The 19,663-nt window shown below is 37.5% G+C and overlaps 1 protein-coding gene across 2 annotated transcripts in view; it reads left to right on the top strand.

Annotated features, from left to right (window-relative positions):
* The window catches only part of BAZ1A (bromodomain adjacent to zinc finger domain 1A), a 98,557-nt gene extending 81,940 nt beyond the window's left edge, over window positions 1-16,617 (top strand). For both annotated transcript variants that reach the window (XM_045067930.1, XM_045067929.1), the window contains 7 exons: window positions 339-487; window positions 8,341-8,588; window positions 8,680-8,906; window positions 10,265-10,737; window positions 12,752-12,894; window positions 15,051-15,138; window positions 15,584-16,617. In XM_045067930.1, the coding sequence (XP_044923865.1) occupies window positions 339-487; window positions 8,341-8,588; window positions 8,680-8,906; window positions 10,265-10,737; window positions 12,752-12,894; window positions 15,051-15,138; window positions 15,584-15,780 (1,525 nt within the window). In that variant the 3' untranslated portion in view covers window positions 15,781-16,617. The remainder of the gene's footprint in view (window positions 1-338; window positions 488-8,340; window positions 8,589-8,679; window positions 8,907-10,264; window positions 10,738-12,751; window positions 12,895-15,050; window positions 15,139-15,583) is intronic.
* Window positions 16,618-19,663: the final 3,046 nt, after the last annotated feature.

The following is a 19,663-nucleotide window of genomic DNA, read 5'->3' as shown; positions in this document are numbered from 1 at the left end:
GAAGCAAGAGAAAAAGAAAGAGGGAGCTGCAGCTGCCTGGGATACTTATCTTAAAGGCCTGTGACTGGGTCATCTGCCTAAAACCTTTCCCCCTAAGCTTTGTTTCATCCACCTTCCCTCCAAATATTTGCCCTTCTGACCTCATTAAATGAGTTGGTGTTTAGTTTAGCTCTTGATTCATGTATATATCTCCATTTCTTACTGGCTTATGTGATCTATGAGATGGAGGAAACTATTTCTTACACAGGTGTAAGTAAGCATTTGGAGGACTGAACTCAAGTTTTATTTACTGAACAGTGTTTTTAAGTACCATAAACTCTTCCATGTTTTCATTGTAGACTTTTGGGCGTAAAAACAGAAACTCCTAGTACTGTCTCAACTAATGCAAGTACCCCGCAATCAGTGAGCAACGTGGTTCATTATCTGGCAATGGCACTTTTTCAGATAGAGCAGGGCATTGAGCGACGTTTTCTCAAAGCTCCACTTGGTAAGTACCAATTTCTACTTCTAAATACTAGCTCTATTTTAAAGGATTCTAAAATTGCCCTTTAATATAAACTCACGGGCTGACACAATACTGTTGGCTAATTTGAAAAACTTGAGATTGTATTTTCATTCCAAAACATGGGTTCTTTCAGGTGAGTTTTTTTTTTTTTTTTTTAAATAGTACTTAAGCTGTGAAGTGGGTAAACCTGGCGATTCACAGACCTGTATCCCTGGGGCTAATAATACATTATATGTTTATTTTAAAAATTTAAAAATTTTTAAAAAATTTTTTTAAAAGATTACAAAAACAATAGTACTTAAATACGTTTTAGTCTAAGTACTCATCTTAATGACTGTCTTTTTAATTTTCTGTCAGTCTTTTCTTTAGTGTTTCATCAAAAGAAAGATTACCAAAACATGTGACTAGCCAGATCCTGCATAATCAAAAACTGTATATGAATGTTTGTTATCTAAAACAGAACCCCAAAGAAGCTACTTAAATGTCCGCCATTACGGGTATGGTTAAATAACATGGGTCACTGGGGTGCCTGAGTGGCTCAGTTCGTTGAGTGATGACTTTATTTCAGCTCAGGTCATGATCTCAAAGTCATGAGATTCAGCCCCACTTCAGGCTCCATGCTCAGCGGAGAGTCTGCTGGAGGATTCTCTCTCCCTCTCTCCCTCTACCTCTCTCTCCTCTCATGCTCTCTCTCTCTAAAATGAGTAACTACATCTTTAAAATAATAACAGTAATCGGATTGGAACCTGAGCACTGTATAAGAAGCTCTAAGTCAGAAATACCAAGTGTTAAAGGGTACGTAAATGAGGAAATGCTCTATAATTTATGGTAGGATGTTTAGAGGATACAGTCTGGATCGTGTGTTTAGCAATTTATGAAATACCTTTTTAGGTACTAATCTAGGAACATAATCATTGTGTGTTTAGGAAAATATGTTTTGAGTTCCAAATCAATTTTCATACCATAACTCATAATTTCTTCTACTTCTGTGTGCTCTTTCTGATACGTTACTTTATAACTCGTCATATTCAAGTTAATTTGTATCTCAGTAGTGGGGTAGAAGAAAGATTTTAAAACCGTATCTTGCAGCACCTGGGTGGCTCAGTCAGTTAAGCATCTGCCTTCAGCCCACATTGGGCTCCCCACTCAGCAGGGAGTCTGCTTCTCCCTCTTCCTCTGACCCTTCCCCTGCTTATGTTCTCTTTTGCTCTCAAATAAATAAAATCTTTCAAAATAAGTAAATAAATAAATGAAACCATATCCATTTGGTCTCATATTGAAAGCAACTTAAATAGACTAAAATGCCTTTTAAATTATTTGAATATTACCTTGTTTGAATAGTAAGAACAAAGTTTTTGTAAATATATGGTGCTGTCAGAATGTGAATGTATTTGTAAAATGTCTGTTTTGAAATTGAAAAGTTTATGGCCAGTATCTCATAATAAATAGGTTCTAATAAACCTATTCATATTTTTATAAATTGGTAATTCCACCATGAGCTCAACAACTCACTTTTCAGATTTGGAGGTAGCAGTTGTGGAAATAAACATGTATTGTCATAGCTCATAAAAATATTAGTTTGTATTTCCTATATCAATCTTACTTAGCAGTCTTCAATATTTCTTAATATTTTCTGTGTCTTGGGGCATGGGTAGCTCAGTTGATTAAGCATCTGTCTGCCTTGTACTCAGGCCATGATCCTGGGGTCCTGGGATTAAGCTTCAGGTCAGGCTCCCTGCTGAGCAGGGAGCCTGCTTCTCCCTCTTCCTGCTTGTGCTCTCTCCATCTCTATTGGTATCTCTGTCTCTCTCTCAAATAAGTAAAATCTTTAAAAAAAAAAATACTTGGTGTCTAAATCGAATTACATATACAAATGATCCCTCTCTATTATTTCTTACAACCATATGTGAATCTACAATTACTAAAATTAAAATTTCAATTAAAAGTAATTTGTAGGGGCGCCTGGGTGACTCAGTCGTTAAGCGTCTGCCTTCAGCTCAGGTCATGATCTGCATCAGGCTTCCTGCTCCATGGGGAGCCTGCTTTTCCCTCTCCCACTCCCTCTGCTGTGTTCCCTTTCTCACTGTCTCTCTCTCAAATAAATAAATAAAATATTTTTTTAAAGTTATTTATAGACTATGTAGCCCTTATAAGTATTTTACTACTATTCATTAATTCTGTGATTCCAAAAGAGATAAAAGACAGCTCTGCTGATTTTTACATTTCTGAAACTACCAACGATTAAAGTTGTTTATAAATTCAAGGGGAAAACGTCAAATTGTTTAGTGTGTCCATATTTTCATGAGTATATCTCATTAAATATCTAGACAAAGAGAACAAGTTAATGCTGGGAGATGTTGCAATTTACATCTAGTAGGTTATATGAGAGCTGAGAGCTATAGTGTTCTTTACGCTAGTTTGTATACAAGAGTGTTGGAACATTAATTTCATCCTAAGGGATATAAAATAAACAATTTCAGCTTGAGGTCTTAAAAAAGGTGAAATAAGAAAAGTTCAACTTAACTTTGGTGGTAAATGTTGATCAAAGTTTAGATGTTGATCATTTATAATATGAATATTATCATCTACCATTGTTACCCCATAAAAAGCTAATAGAATAATTGATGTTTGTAGCTTTTTGTATTATATTTGTTTTTTAAAGATTTTATTTATTTATTTGACAGAGAGAAAGAGAGCACAAGCAGGGGGAGAGGGATAGGGAGAAACAGGCTCCCCACAAACCAGGCGAACCCTGTGGGACTCGATGCCAGGACTCTGGGATTATGACCCGAGCTGAAGGCAGTGGCTCAACCAACCGAGCCACCCAGACGTCCCGCTTTTTGTGTTATGTTTAAGCCTTTGGAGGATCTGTTTTGAATGGGACAACAAGAGATAGAGGTTCCTCTAGAGTTTCAAGATAATCTAAATATTTAGAGCAAGGTAATCAAGAATATCCTTAATGTGGGAAAGAAATGGGGATTCTGCTTTATGAATGTTTGAGATAGAATATATATTAAAATTCTCCATTCTTTCAATTATTTTTCAGCATAGCAAATTAACTGTGGTAGGCATTTTCCCAGTTTAGTTTCAGGGATTACTATAGTTTCTTGAGGAAGCAAGTAAGAAATAAGAATTCTACTTACATTCCACCTTCCTCAGGATGTCTCTTTTATTCTAGAAATTAATCACATTAGTAAAACTTGGCTTTTTTTTTTAACTTGAGGAAGATACTCATATTTGAATAATTTAGGTAAGATATGTGAGAACTGTTTGTTTAGGTTGGTAATTTCATTATTTATAAATTCATGCTTTATGGTTAAATCCTTAAGCTATGAAAAAATCCTTTAACCTTATCAATTTGAAATTAGATAACATTAATAAAGATCAAAGAGGAGATAGGAAAGAAAGGATAAGAAAAAGAGAGAGGAAGATCAATCTAGTGTGAGAGGTGGTAAATTCTTAACTTTTTTTTTTTTTTTTTAAGATTTTATTTATTTGACAGAGATCACAAGTAGGCAGAGAAGCAGGCAGAGGGAGAGGAGGAAGCAGGCTCCCTGCTGAGCAGAGAGCCCGATGTGGGGCTCGATCCCAGGACCCTGGGATCATGACCTGAGCCGAAGGCAGAGGCTTTAACCCACTGAGCCACCCAGGCGCCCAACTTTTTTTTTCTTTTAATATCTTATTTATTTGACAGACAGAGATCACAAGTAGGCAGAAAGGCAGGCAGAGAGAGAGGAAGGGAAGCAGGCTCCCTGCCGAGGAGAGAGCCCGATGCGGGGCTAGATCCCAGGACCCTGGGATCATAACCTGAGCCAAAGGCAGAGGCTGAACTCACTAAGCCACCCAGGCACCCCCTTCTTAACTTTTTAAAGAATTCTGTCTTTTTAAAAAATTATGATTTTATTTTCTATGTTGCTGAGTACTAGTTTGAATATTTAGCTTTTGACAGAAAACCTTGAATTTAATTTTTTTGGAAAGGAATGAAGTTGGGAACAAGCTTATAAAACAATATCATCTTCCTAGCATTTTTCTTCTACATTGCATACCTCAGCTAATGAAACTTTCTAAAAATTGGTATATAAAAAGTTGACATTGTGAATTTTAATATACTTAAGTTATTAGTGAAAAAGTGGAACAGTGGTGGAGGTTTGTTTATTTATTTTGCATATGGTATTTATGTACAGCTTTTTTTTCCTTCTTTTTTACTAGCATAGGGAGAGTTATAGGGTGGGAGTTCTTGTATTGTTTTATCTCCGGGAAAAACCTACATAGCATGGTCACATGGATTACTATGTAGTGGCAGTTAACAATATGAAATTTCCCAGTGTAATAATTGATCATATGACTCTGCCATTATTTCATATTAGTAAAATCCTAATCCTAACTTCTTGAGGAATTTATTTGTGCTAGCATGATGGAAGATAAAAGAGAAACAAGATGTTTCTGCCCTTGAGAATTTTATAATCTAAAGAAGCAGCAAGACAAAAGAAAAATGGAATCAGTTATATGCACTCTTTTTCATCCTTATTTAGGTACTATATAAAAATGTGAAAATGTGAACATCCATTTAACAGTCGGTGGGAGGGGCTCATGGGTGGCTCATTCGTTAAGCGTCTGCCTTCAGCTCAGGTCATGAGCCCAGTGTCCTGGGATCGAGTGCAGCGTCAGGCTCCCTGCTCAGCAGAAAGACTGCTTCTCCCTCTCCCACTCCCCCTGCTTGTTTTCCCTCTCTTGCTGTGTCTCTCTCTGTCAAATAAATAAATTTTAAAATAATAATAATAGATCAATAAAAGTAGGTGGGATAAAAATTGGACTTTGGGCTACTATTGATTTAATTTTCTTAAAGCACACTCTTTGATCAAAGCCCTTAATGTTTCACCAACCTTTGAGTTAAAAATCATTCATACTGACTTTCAAGGTTCCAGAGGCTCTTTACAGTTTGGCTTTTTCTTCCACCCTTATTTCTTGCACTTACTAATAAGAATGTCCTCTTAAGTTGAGTTATCCAGGAAGATTTCTTCAAGATCTTTGAACTAGCAGTTTTTGTTGCCTCCTTCCTTAGAGATCCTGCTCAGACCAGAGCTTTTCTTGAAGCCTTATATCAAAAAACCATGGCAAATAGAAAACACAAATGAGAGGGTGGAAATAAATCAAATGGACTGTATTACTGTATTGATTTCCTACTTTGCTAATATTTCTTTTTAGCTTTGCTTGAAGAGCCTTTGACCCTTTTATTTTTTCCCTCTCCCATTGAGTTATTGCTCTCAATTATTTTTGGAGGTTCTTAAGCTTTTTCAAACTGCTTGGTTACTTATATTTTCAAAACATTTATTTCTTAGGGACGCCTGGGTGGCTCAGAGGGTTAAGCCTCTGCCTTTAGCTCGGTCATGGTTTCAGGATCCTGGGATCGAGTCCCGCGTCAGGCTCTCTGCTCAGTGGGGAACCTGCTTCTCCCCTTTCTCTGCCTGCCTCTCTACTTACTTGTGATCTCTCTGTCAAATTAAAAAAATACATATTTAAAAAAAAAAACAAAAAACATTTCTTAAATATGTTTTAAGATATCCTGTGTCTAATTCGAATCTCTCAAGTCTTTATGGGTCTGATTCTGCCAGCTCTTGCCTGTAGTGTTTTGTTTCCACATGTGCATTGTGAGTGTGACTGTTAACTCTCATTCCTCAGAACTTGATCTATGGAAATTTCTTCAGAGAGAATTGCAAAGATTTGTACTTGTTCCTGTCATTCACCTGAGGTCACTACCAACCTGGACCACTTTGAAAATCTTATGTTTTTCAGGTTTTAAACTGCTTAATGCATTGCTTATAGTTACATGTTCTCGGGTAGATTTATTTTCCCTTTCCACCCAACTTCAAGGTCCAGATAAGCTGATTTCCTCACTACTTTTTTTCCTCATGGTACCCTTTTCCACCTGATGCTTGAGGATATAGCTTTGGAGTTCTAGCTTTCCAGAAAGGATTTAACACATTGGGTGAGCCCTAGATTTCAAGTCCTGTCTCTCTCATCCTGCCCGAGAAATAGGAGCTCAAGACTTACTAGTGTTTGGCAGTCTGCTCTTTTCTGACTTCAACTCCTGTGTTCTCCTAGCTATATAAAAAATTTCTTAAAGATAGGGACCATAGAATAGACTTCTCCTATCTTCTAAATAGTGGCACACGGGAGGAACAGTATAATGTAGGAATAATGGTTAACAGTAACAGTATTTACTCCATGACCGGCATTTTACTTGTCTTGTGTATATTACCCCACTTAATCTTCCCAATAGCCCTCAGAGGTAGATGGTATATACATATTACTGTTGGGGAACCTGAGGCACAGAGGAGTTAAGTAACTTGACCGAGCTCACTCACATAGGGGAGCTAGTACTTACCCCAAGGCAGACGGACTCCAGAGCCTATATTCCCTTAACCATTAGGCTACTGCCCAAAAGGACTTTTTTTGAGGGTAATAGTAGGAAAGATATCATAATAGAAACAAACTATATATGAAGTCATATATACCTTGTAGAATTTTGACATTATGTGGTAGTCCCTTCATAATTAAGTTTAATGTCAGGAAAACTAATGTGTCAGCAATAATTGAATATTAATTGAAGAGAGAAATCACATGCTAATGTAAAATGATAGGCCGGCTAGTTAATACCATCTAACCAAATGACTTATTTTTTAAGATTTTACTCATTCATTTGACAGAGAGAGAACAAGCAGGGGTAGCAGCAGGGAGAGGCAGAGGGAGAAACAGGCTCCCACCAAGCTGGGAGCCTAATGCAGGGCTCAATCCCAGGACCCCAAGATCATGATCCAAACTGAAAGCAGATGCTTAACCAACTGAGCCACCCAGGTGCCCCTAATCAAATGACTTTTAATAAATTTTTTAGTCCAGAAGACAAAAGAATGATGTTATTAATGAAAGGAAGTTTCAAATGTTCTTATGTAGATATTGGTACTGAAAGTTCTTTTGGGAAACGTGAGATATTAGTATTTTTTAATTTACCTCATTTAAAAAAATATTTTCTTAGAGATAGAAGACAATAGAGTTGGAATTTCTACATAATTGATATTTTTAATAATAGCTTTATTGAGATGTAGTTCACATAAGCAAAATTCATCCTTTTAAGAAGTATATAATTTAGTGGGTTTTAGTATATTTACAGTTGTACAACCATTCACCACGATCTAATTTCAGAAAATTTTCATCAGCCCCCCCCAAAAAAATCATATATGATTGGTATTTAACTAAGAGAGCAGTCCATCTTTTTTTTTTTTTTTAAGATTTTATTTATTTATTTGAAAGATCACAAGTAGGCAGAGAGGCAGGCAGAGAGGGGGAAGCAGGATCCCTGCTGAGCAGAGAGCCCAATGCAGGGCTCGACCCCAGGACCCTAAGATCATAACCTGAGCTGAAGGCAGAGGCTTTAACCCACTGGGCCACCCAGGCATCCAAGAGCAGTCCATCCTTTATCCAAAAAGAGGAAGCAATATTCTTGACTCAAATGGATAGTAAATGGCTTGTAATCATATCTAGCTAGTAAGTCAGGTCAGACAAGTTTGAGAACATATTGCCTAAGTTATTTTTCTTTTTTTAACAGTTGGAATCCCGAAGTTTTGAGTTAGGATTTAAGTAATTTCTTATGTCACAAATAAGATGTGGCTCAGCAAATATTTTCTTTAACATGCGGTTTCATTTTTAATATCAACATGATCTTTTTGTTAAGTTTTAGAACTTTAATATCTAACCTGTTTAAAATACCAAGAAAATAACTCTAGGAGATATCTGAAGGTTTGTCTAGAAACTTAAATCACTTTACTTTGTCATTTAAGATGCCAGTGACAGTGGACGTTCTTACAAAACAGTCCTGGACCGTTGGAGAGAGTCTCTCCTTGCTTCTGCTAGTCTGTCCCAAGTCTTTCTTCATCTCTCCACCTTGGATCGTAGTGTGATATGGTCTAAATCTATATTGAATGCTCGTTGCAAGATATGCCGAAAGAAGGGTGATGCTGAAAACATGGTACTCTGCGATGGTTGTGATCGGGGTCATCACACCTATTGTGTTCGACCAAAGCTCAAGGTAGTTTTTTCCTCTTCTTTGCCTTAGATTAGAATTGAGTGATTGATTTTTGAGTGACAGATGACTAATGATCATTTCTGTGACTTGTCAGACTGTGCCTGAAGGCGACTGGTTTTGTCCAGAGTGTCGGCCAAAGCAACGTTCTAGAAGACTCTCATCTAGACAGAGACCATCCTTGGAAAGTGATGAAGAGATGGAAGATGGTATGGAAGACGAGGACAATGAAGTTGATGATGATGATGAAGAGGGTCAAAGTGAGGAGGAGGAGTATGAGATAGAACAAGATGAAGATGATTCTCACGAAGAGGAAGAAGTCAGGTAAGTCCTAACATGCAACAAAGTGAGAGTTTGCGAGTCATAGCTAAATAACAGTCTCTTGACTACTCAAATACAAATGGAATGATTGGGGCCCACAACTTTTTTAAAACTGGTATGTAATATGGTGGCCTGAAGTTTTCCTTGCTTTAGTATTCTAAGAATTTAAAGTTATTCCTAAGGGAGTGTAGTACCTATGTGAGTTTAGCCAGGTTATAAAATCAAATATGAGCTCACGTTTGGACAGGAATACCAATCCAGACCCGCTGAGTTTGATTTTTACTTAATTTTATGCCTAAAGCAGCAAATAAGCGTCCCAAAGGATATTCATGATATAAAGATGAATGCAGCTTCCCAGTGCCTCTCTTGCTTTCTCAAGGAGTTATCTTCAAATATTGGTGGTCTTGGCATTTATAGAGAGAGTGACAGAAAGGCCAGGAAGCACCTGGTAATCTTCTACTCCTTCCACATTAGCCCCCAGAAACAACTTCTATACCACCATATAACCAGGTGTTCTGCAACTTAGCAAGCTGTGTCACCCAGGCCAAATGAATGGGGTGGAGTGGGGGCCTGGTCATTCCTGCTATGGCAGCACTAGAGCTTTCTCCCCCTTGTTTGCCCCAAGACCTCCCCACCTTTTTAACATTTGAACCCCATTCATGTGGAATCAGGAAAGTGGATATAAAACAAGGGCAGCTTTGGACTGAGAAAGTACAGAAAGGCCAGTCTGCGGAGGATAGGTAGAGAGAGCTGCCCCATCTAATGTAAGCAAGTTGTTACTTTTTACTAGCTCCACCTAGTAGGAGCCGTCATCCCTATAGATGATAAGGGCAGTATTTGTGTTAGACATAAAGATGATAATGAATTTAGAAAATACTTGGAAATATTTTAGGTAAACTGAAAGTCCAGATATGTGGGCAGATGGATAAAAAGAGGCTTAATGGGGTTGTTTCGTCCTTGTCTACAACTTAAAGGCAATTGAAGGATGAACGTAGGGGTGCCTGGCTGGCTCAGTCAGTGGAGCATGTAACTTTTGATCTGAGGGTCATGAGTTCTAGCCCCATGTTGGGAATAGAGTTTACTAAAGTGTTGAACCTAATTCTGTATTTTATCTTGACAATCAGAAAATGGCAAAGAGATTCTTAGCTTCATATTCAGGACAGGTTTAGGGCCTACTTTGACCAATCTGTGGGTTACCTCAGCATCAATGGTAATGAAAAGTGATAGTCTCCTGTAGCGTAAGGACACCAAAGAAATGTATGTAGAACTCACTGGCTGAATAGTAGAACAAGGGGAATAGACATAATCTTATGCACATTGTTTCTCTGTACAATAATTATGTTTTCTAACAATATTTACAGCCCACCAAAACGAGGAAGACCGCAAGTTAGATTGCCAATTAAAACAAGAGGGAGACTTAGCTCTTCTTTCTCAAGTCGTGGCCAACGACAAGATCCTGGAAGATATACTTCAAGGAGTCAGCAGAGTACACCCAAAACAACTGTTCCCTCTAAAACCACCAGTGGTAGAAGCCTTAGAAAGATAAAGTCTGCTCCTCCAACAGAAACTAAATCTTTAAGAATTGCTGGTCGTTCTACTCGCCAGAGTTACGGCCCACTGCAAGCAGATGTATTTGTGGAATTACTTAGTCCTCGTAGAAAACGCAGAGGCAGGAAGAGTGCTAATAGTACTCCAGAAAATAGTCCCAACTTCCCTAACTTCAGAGTCATTGCCACGAAGTCAGGTGACAAGTCAAGATCTCTAAATGTTACTCCAAAACTTTCTCTCCAAGATAGTGAATCCAAGAGAAGAGGAAGGAAAAGACAGTCTACAGGTATGAAGAAGCCTAATTTAAATTATTCTTACCTAAGAAAATAGAATCATTTGGGAAGACTGAGTGTTGAGATATTTTGCATCATTTCTTAAAGGCTGTCACTTTAGTAGACAAAGTGACTAGGGAGTAGTGTGGCCTGAGGCATAATATTCATTGAAAGGACAGCACTTTGGGGAATAATGTAAATGATACGAGTATTTTTCTAGTAAGGTAGTTGTGAGAAAGTTGCAGTGTCCTGTCTCTAATGGAGAGATTGACCAACATTTCAGTAGTGTCAGTAGAAGACGTTATAACACTTCATTCTCTTTTCCTCCTTTAAAATACACATACTCATCATCATCTAGACAAGCTACATTGGGTTATTTGGGAAGTTTCTGATAATTGTTGTTTATAGTAATCTTTATCCAAGCAATAATCTCTTTATGATCTCTTCAATTCTATTATTTCTTTCCTTTAATATCAGTAGTAATAAAACTTTGATAGTTCCAAAAAATGAAATTAGACATAAAAAATGATACTGTTCCTTGAACTATAGAGAGGTTGTATTGCATTATTCAAATACTTGAGAGGATTAAGGTGTTCATTGGTGAAAGAATGGAAGACAGTCTGTTATGCAATCACCAGATTGTGGGGATGGTGGAAAGGTATGGTATCAGGTAACTTGGCACCAAGATCTAATTTAGCTTTTCCTGTCCCATTATCTATCTGTTTTGCTTTTCACCAATTCTGAACTTCAAGCTATTTGGAAACATAGTATACCTAAAACATTTGTATTCTAAAAAACTCTGCTAAGAAAAAAATTTTTTAATTCATTTATAAAATTACTAACCTGGTTCCAATGACAAAGGGGGAGGAGGAAATGTATGCATTTATATTTAAGCGGAGAATTTAAATACCTGAATTCATAGTATGAACTATGCTAATTCATACTCTTGAGATTTCATTATATATACCTTGAGTTTTGTCAGAAAGCATTTTGCTTTAACAAAGTCGCCATATAAAATTAAGATAATAGGGACACCTGGGTGGCTCAGTTGGTGGAGGGACTGACTCTTGATTTTGGCTCAGTTTGTGATTCCAGGGTCACAGGACTGAAGCCCACCTCAGGCTCCACACTCAGCCTGGGGTCTACTTGTCCCTCTGCCTCTGCTCCTCCCTGCCCCACAACTTGCTCCCCCCCCCCAATAAATAGGGAGATTATCTTTATCTTTAAGATAATCTTTTACTTCATTGTTGAGCATTACATTTCTATTATGCAGGATAATTTTAAAGAGGCCTACTTGCTAGATCTGAAGAGTTTGCTTTCCTAAGGATGTGTTTCAGGAAATTCTGGAGAATTGCTTGCTTATTATAGTTGAAAAAATATTTTTAATAGAATAGGCAAAAAATAAACTTTATGTCCTAGGAATTTTCTTTCATATTACAGTAGGTTAATAAATAAAACGTGTTTAATTAATAATAAATAAATAAATAATAATAAATAAAACATGTTTAATTAATAAAACATGTTTATAGCATGTTCCCAATAAATGTTTAATTAATTTGGAAATTTTATGATCAAAAAGGAGATAGTGAGGCACCTGGCTAGCTCAGTCGGTAGAGCATGCAACTCTTGATCTTGGGGTTGTAAGTTTGAGACCCACATTGGGTGTAAAGATGACTTAAAAATAAAATCTTTAGGGGTGCCTGGCTGGCTCCATTGGAAGAGCTTGCGACTCTTCATCTCAAGGTCATGAGTTCAAGCCCCACATTGGATGTAAAGATTACTTAAATAAAAACCTTTTTAAAAAATTAATAATCATAAAAAATAATAAAATAAAATAAAGTTTTTTTTAAACAGGAAAGAGTGAATATTTAGTTCAGATTTTCATGTTTCAGAATGTAAGTTAGTTTATTTCAGCATATATAGAATATCAGTTTTCTGTTTGCATTTATGTTGCATTTATATACCCATAAAGCCTGTAGTGATCAAATATTTTGCTTTGTCATCACCTAAAATTAATTATTTATTTAGAATCCTCTCCTCTGACCCTGAATCGAAGGAGTTCTGGTCGACAAGGAGGTGTCCATGAATTGTCTGCTTTTGAACAGCTCGTTGTGGAACTGGTACGCCATGATGATAGCTGGCCTTTTCTGAAACTCGTTTCCAAAATCCAGGTAATATTATTACACTTGATCAAATGTAGTCATGTATATATGATCTGATTTAGTCTGCATGGCAACTTTGAGGTAGCCAAAACACCCATTAGTCACTATTTACTTTGTTTTTTAAACACTTGGAAAGTTAGTTTCCACACTGAAAAAAAGGCCACTAGAGAGCATGCTCTCCTTAGTCCCCTCTAACCCTGTGACCAGTTCTCATGCATGATGACAGTATGTTGACATGGCTCCAATGTGTTTATTCTGTGTAAGGAGTATGAGTAGATTTAATTCAACTGTGTACTATTCTTGGTATTTCTGTAATGTAAAACAGCTGTTCTCAATGTTCGGTATACACCAGAATCACCTGGGCGGTGGGGGCTTCTTAAAACACAGGTTACTGGGCCTCACCCCAGAGTTCTTAATTCGCTAGATCTGAGATGTTGCTGATGCTGAGATCTCACTGTGTAAGAACACTGATGTGAAAGGTAGGTACTCGTAAAAACAGAGATGGCCTCACACTAAGGCATTTGAGATGGTGCTGGAGTTATTGATACATGTGGGGCATGTCATGAGCTGCAGCAGATGGGACAGTGTGATAGTGCTATAATAGAAGTTCTTTTTTTTTTAATAGAATCAGATTAGTTTATTTTTTTAATATTTTTTAAAGCATTTTAACTTATTTTTTTAATTTTAATTTTTTTCATTATGTTCAATTAGCCAGCATACAGTACATCCTTAGTTTTTTGTTTTTTTTTTTTTAAAGATTTTATTTATTTATTTGACAGAAAGAGAGATCACAAATAGGCAGAGAGGCAGGCAGATAGGAGGAAGTAGGCTCCCTGCGGAGCAGAGAGCCAGATGTGGGGCTCGATCTCCAGACCCCGGGATCATGACCTGAGCTGAAGGCAGAGGCTTAACCCATTGAGCCACCCAGGTGCCCCATTACATCCTTAGTTTTTGATGTAGTGTTCAGTGATTCGTTAGTTGCGTAGAACACCCAGTGCTCACTACAACCCGTGCCCTCCTTAGTACCCATCACCCAGTTCACCGCTCCCCCAGTAAAGAAGTTCTCATGGACTTCCAGAAGTACAGAAGAAAAGGAGATTGATTTGAGCATCTCGGAGGGTGGGAATAGCAGGAATGTGAAAGTTTTTAATGGAAACTGTTTGGTCTGGTCATTAAAGATAGGTGAAATTTCAACAGTGAGAAATGGAATAAGGACATTTCATGAAAAGAGTGTGATAAGTTAAAGACCCAGAGGTGAGAATATGGGAAATGATGAGTAGTTTGAATGGAATAAAAGGTACGTTAGAGAGGCACAAGTAGATTATAAAGGGTCTCACTTGTCAGGTGTGTTAGGTGAAGGTTTCTGAATGAAAAGTGACACCTTCCAAATTCTACTTTGAGATTTCTAGAGGAAGGATTGGGGCGCCTGGGTGGCTCAGTTAAGCATCTGCCTTCAGCTCAGGTCATGATTCCAGGGTCCTAGGACGGAGCCCCACATCAGGCTCCCTGCTCAGCAGGAGGCTTGCTTCTCCCTCTCCCACTTCCCCCTGCTTGTGTTCCCTCTCTCACTGTGTCTCTCTCTGTCAAATAATAAAATATATTTTTTTTAAATGTGAAGGACTAATTACCATTGGATAGCATCCTGCAAAATTAAATCTCCATTTGACTTTTATTTTTCCTGAGTAGTAGTTGTGCTGAACTAAGTTTTGTTACATACATTTTATTATTTATTACAAATGCAATAATGCTCATTAAGTAACTTTATAGATACATATATGTATCTCTTGGAGAGAAATAGAGAGCACACAAGAAAAATCATAAGCTTTTTCTTTTCACAATAAGCTGTCATTTTTTTATAGTATCAAATAAGCTTCTATAACATTATAGTGACTGAAGCATATTAAGTGGTTTTAATGGAATAATAGTATTCAAAAATTAATATTCAGTTGATATTAAGTGCAGAACCTTCACATATTTGACCTCTTATCTCTGATAAATTTCGTTTCTTTCTTTTTTTTTTTTTTAATTAACATATAATGTATTATTTGCTTCAGGGGTTCAGGTCTGTGAATCCTCAGTCTTACACAATTCCCACCACTCACCATAACACATTCTGATAAATTTTCTATACAAGAGACAAGAGATATGTTTGAATTATTTTACAGGTCCCAGACTATTATGACATCATCAAAAAGCCCATTGCCTTAAATATAATTCGTGAAAAAGTGAACAAATGTGAATATAAATTAGCATGTAAGTAATTTATGTTCTTCTCTGATAATTATTTTTGTTTAAAGAGGTAACAGCTGTTTTCTTGTGATTTAAATGATGTATATTAATGTGATTATGTAGATGGGATCCCAAGAGGTCTCTAAAATGCTGTCTGTGTAGATGAAGGAAGAGATAGCAATTTGAATGAGTTAGATATTTTGTAGAATCTGACTTAATAGAAGTCCTGAGTAATTATGTAACATTCCTAATTACATAATTGCATAGTTTCTGTAGAACAATGTTAAAGCATTAGTAGTTAAACAGTTTTGAGCTTTAGATCTGCTACCTTGTTTCAGAGGCTTCAATTTCTAAAGAAAAAAGTGGACTTACATTTTCTTAATGACATTTCCAGATATCATATAAACAAACAATTAGGTTTATAAATTATGTACTTTTATTCTAATTTCATTTGTTTTTTTCTTTCTAGCGGAATTTATCGATGATATTGAGTTAATGTTTTCAAACTGCTTTGAGTACAACCCTCGTAACACAAGTGAAGCAAAAGCTGGAACTAGGCTTCAAGCATTTTTTCATATTCAGGCTCAAAAACTTGGACTCCATGTCACTCCTGGGAACGTGGATCAAGTTAGCACACCACCAGCTGCAAAAAAGTCACGAATCTAATTTTGTCCTTCTAAAGGATGTATTTGAGGAAAACAAATTGTTCATGAAAATGGAACATTAAATCATGCTCTAAAGCAGACATATATATATAAAGCAATAACAACTGATTGACCACACTGAAGTGTGGCCTGCACTATATTCTCAATTTTAATATTAAGCACTCAGGAGAATGTAGGAAAGATTTCCTTTGCTACAGTTTTGTTCAGTATCTAATAAGTTTAATAGATGTATTGGATACAGTACTGGTTTACAGAGGTTTTTGTACATTTTGAGATCATTCATGTGTCCCAATATCTTTGAAAATATTTTTTCACCTGTGATTTATTTTGTCCTTGATTTTTTTTTTAGAAGTGATATGAAGGAAGATTTGTCTGTATACAGATAAGTCTTCTGTATACAGACAAATCTTCTGTATACAGATAAATCTTCTATTATAGCACAGTTTAGAAAAGTGTATATGTCTAAGAATTGTTTAATGAACACATTCTTTCAACACTACACATGAATGAATCGAATTTTATATCCTTGCAGTGCTGTACCAGTGCTGGCCGGAGGTATTAAGTCTGAGTTTATTAACTAGATATTTATTTAGCATTCAAAATAATTTGTGAATTTGTTTTGTATTTATAAAATTTGTACCTGGAAAATGTTCTTTAATTTTTTTAAACATTTTACTGTGTTTTTGTTTTATTTCTCTAACTTCCTTCATGATCAATCAGTAAAAGGTAACACCCTCCCTCTTCCCTGACAGTTCTTCCAGTTTTATAGAACTGTATTACAAGTTTCTATGTACAACTTTTTAAATGTACAAATAAAATAATACGTGTTTTTCAAGTATTCTGAATCTAGAATTTTTACAAATCAGAATTGTACTATTACATATGATACATACCGACCATAGGAACTAATTTATTGTACCATGGCAGTGGGATTTGCATCTTTTGGGGCCCAAACCCTTGGAGGAGTAAGATTCCTCCCATTAAGAACAGTAACAGCCTGTGACAGGGATTCTCAGTAAACGAAAGAAAGGAGGTTTGGAATATGCCTACCTGCTTAAAAAAAACACCACTCAGACATTTTTAAATAAAATAGTTCTATTTCTTAGGTGTGGAAGATATACAGGGGCCCCAGTTTTATAGGAGTAGCTCTTCCTCTTTAGGATGCAGAAGGCAATGTCTTCCCCAGGACTTTTTGGGAGGCAATAGAGTCATCCCTCTATTTGCTCATCTAAATCTTGACAAAACCATATTCTCATTTAATTAGGTTTGTTTATTCGGTAGTTCCCCTCTTTCAGGTCTTTCTCTTACGTCTTTGAGATGATCAACTCTCTGGATTCTTTGCAGGAATATGTTCACAACTGTAACTTTTGGTAAGTTTGTAATTACTTCATATGCCAATAACCAAATGTCTTAGAAAATTTTACTTTGGGAGCACAAGGGTCACTTAGTCATTAAGGATCTGCCTTCGGCTCAGGTCATGATCCCAAGGGATTGAGCCCTGCCTCAGGTTCTCTGCTCAGCAAAGAGCCTGCTTCTCCCTCTCCCTCTGCCAGCTGCTCTGCCTACTTGTACTCTCTCTCCATCTCTCTAATAAATAAATAAAATCTTAAAAAAGAAACAAGAACCTGAAAACCCTGACTGTTATGTATAAAGCAACTTAAGACTGAAAGTTGGAGAGGAGGCAGACTGTCTGGAGACCTTGGAATCTGAGGAAAGAGTGATGAGTTCCCTGGGTTTTCTTTTTGGCTCATATATCCAGAAGATGCTGAAGAAGCCGGCAACTAGAAATTCTAAACGGCACAAACAAACAAAAGGCCACAACAAAAGCTTTTCCTAGCAAAAGGACCAGCAAAGGAACAGCCTCATAAGACAAAACATTTAGACAATAGCCACTCCATTCCAGCCAGACACCACAAAAACTGGCCTTACCCACACACCCAGCAAAAATCAAGTGGGGGGCCTAGACTTCCACCCTAATAAGGATAAAATGAGGTGCCCCAGCACCCCCACTGGAGTGGTGCGAGCAGAGACTTAGTAGGAAGCCTGGACTTTGATCCCTACCAGTCAGGAGTGACATATTTGTTCTGCTCCCCCAACAGTGTCTGTGCAGGAGGTGCCTAGAGTCACACCACTGGCCAGAAATGGGAACCCCATTTCTGCTGCCATAAGTGGCTGAGTGGGAAACTTGGATTTCTACTGCATCTGGCAATTACAAGGCAGTTCCCAGGCTTTCCCTGCCAGTGGGATCAGAGAAAGCCCACGAAGAAGGAAGATTTAAATAAGGTCCAGAGTCTTATAATACAAAAATGTCCATGTTTTAGTAGAAAATTACACCACAAACCTAGAAGGTCTCAAACTGAATGAAAAAAAGAAAGATCCCAACACCAAGATGACATGTTAGAATTCTGTGACAAAAATTTTTATTTATTTATTTATTTTTAATGATTTCATTTATTTACTTGACAAATCACAGGCAGAGAGGCAGGCAGAGAGAGGAGGAAGCAGGCTCCCTGCTGAGCAGAGAGCCCAATGCAGGGCTCGATCCGAGGACCCTGAGATCATGACCAGAGCTGGAAGGCAGAGGCCTAACCCACTGAGCCAGCCAGGTGCCTCAGTGAAAAAGATTTTAAAGCATCCATGATAGGGGCGCCTGGCTGGCTCAGTCAGTTAAGCGTCTGACTCTTGGTTTCCACTCAGTTCATGATTTCCTGGTGAGGAGGTTGAGCTTGGTGCGAGGCCCAAGTTGCGCTCTGTCCCCATCAGGAAGTCTGCTTCCCCCTCTTCCCTCTCTCTCCCTATATTCTCTCTGTCTCTGAAATAAATAAATCTAAAAAAACAAAAAAAAATAAGGCAGCCGTGACAAAAATGCTTCCGTGAGCAATTACAAACACACCTGAAACAAACAGACTTTCAGTTTTCTACTGCTGCTGTAACAAATTACCACAAACCAAACAGCTTGGATGATGCAAGCTTGTTGTAGGTTAGAAGTCTGACACAGGCCAAAAAAAAGGTTTTCAGAGAACTGCTTTTCTTTCTGATGTCTCTAGGGAAGAATCCATTTCCGTGCACCTCCCAGCTCCAGAGGTTACCCACATTCCTTGGCTTAGGGTCCTCTTCATCTGCCAATCTACCAACATAACATTTCTCTGTGCATTTCTTCAATAATCACATCTTTCTCTAGCCACTGCCAGGGAATTTTCTCTGATTTTAAGGAGACCCATTTGAGTAGATTATATCTACCCAGACAACTCGGGAAAATCTCCCCATTCAAGTGCTTCAATTAATGACATTTTAGAAGTCTCTTTTGCCATTTAAAGTAACATATTCATAGGGATTCCAGGGATTGGGACATGGAGAACTTTGGAGAAGGAACAGAAAAGAAAAAAAAAAAAAAAGATAGTCATAAACCCTAACAGATCAATAATTATATGCAGTTTTAAATAATCTATACCGATTAAAAAATAGAACAAAAAAACAAAAGAAATTGGCTAGGGCTGGGAGGGAGAGAGGAAAAGAGGGTTAGGGGGCTGAATGAAGCAGAGTCTTTTTTAAGGTTTTTTTTGTTTTTTTTTTTTTTTTAATTTCAGTGTTCCAGAATTCATTGTTTATGCACCACACCCAGTGCTCCATGCAATACGTGCCCTCCATAACACCCACCACCAGGCTCATCCAACTCCCCACCCGCTCCTCTCCAAAACCCTCAGTTTGTTTCTCAGAGTCCATAGTCTCTCATGGTTCGTCTCCTCCTGCAGGTTCCCCCAACTCACTTCACTCCATCTCCCCATGTCCTCCATGTTATTCCTTATGCTCCACAAGTAAGAGAAACCATGTAATTGACACTCTCTACTTGACTTATTTCACTCAGCATAATCTCCTCCAGTCCC

Source organism: Mustela putorius, unplaced genomic scaffold, assembly GCF_011764305.1.
Source record: "Mustela putorius furo isolate JIRA1106 unplaced genomic scaffold, ASM1176430v1.1 tig00003898_pilon_pilon_pilon, whole genome shotgun sequence".
Classification (NCBI taxonomy): Eukaryota; Metazoa; Chordata; class Mammalia; order Carnivora; family Mustelidae; genus Mustela; species Mustela putorius.
Note: the sequence above shows the minus strand (reverse complement) of the source record. Positions and strands in the feature narration are given on the sequence as shown.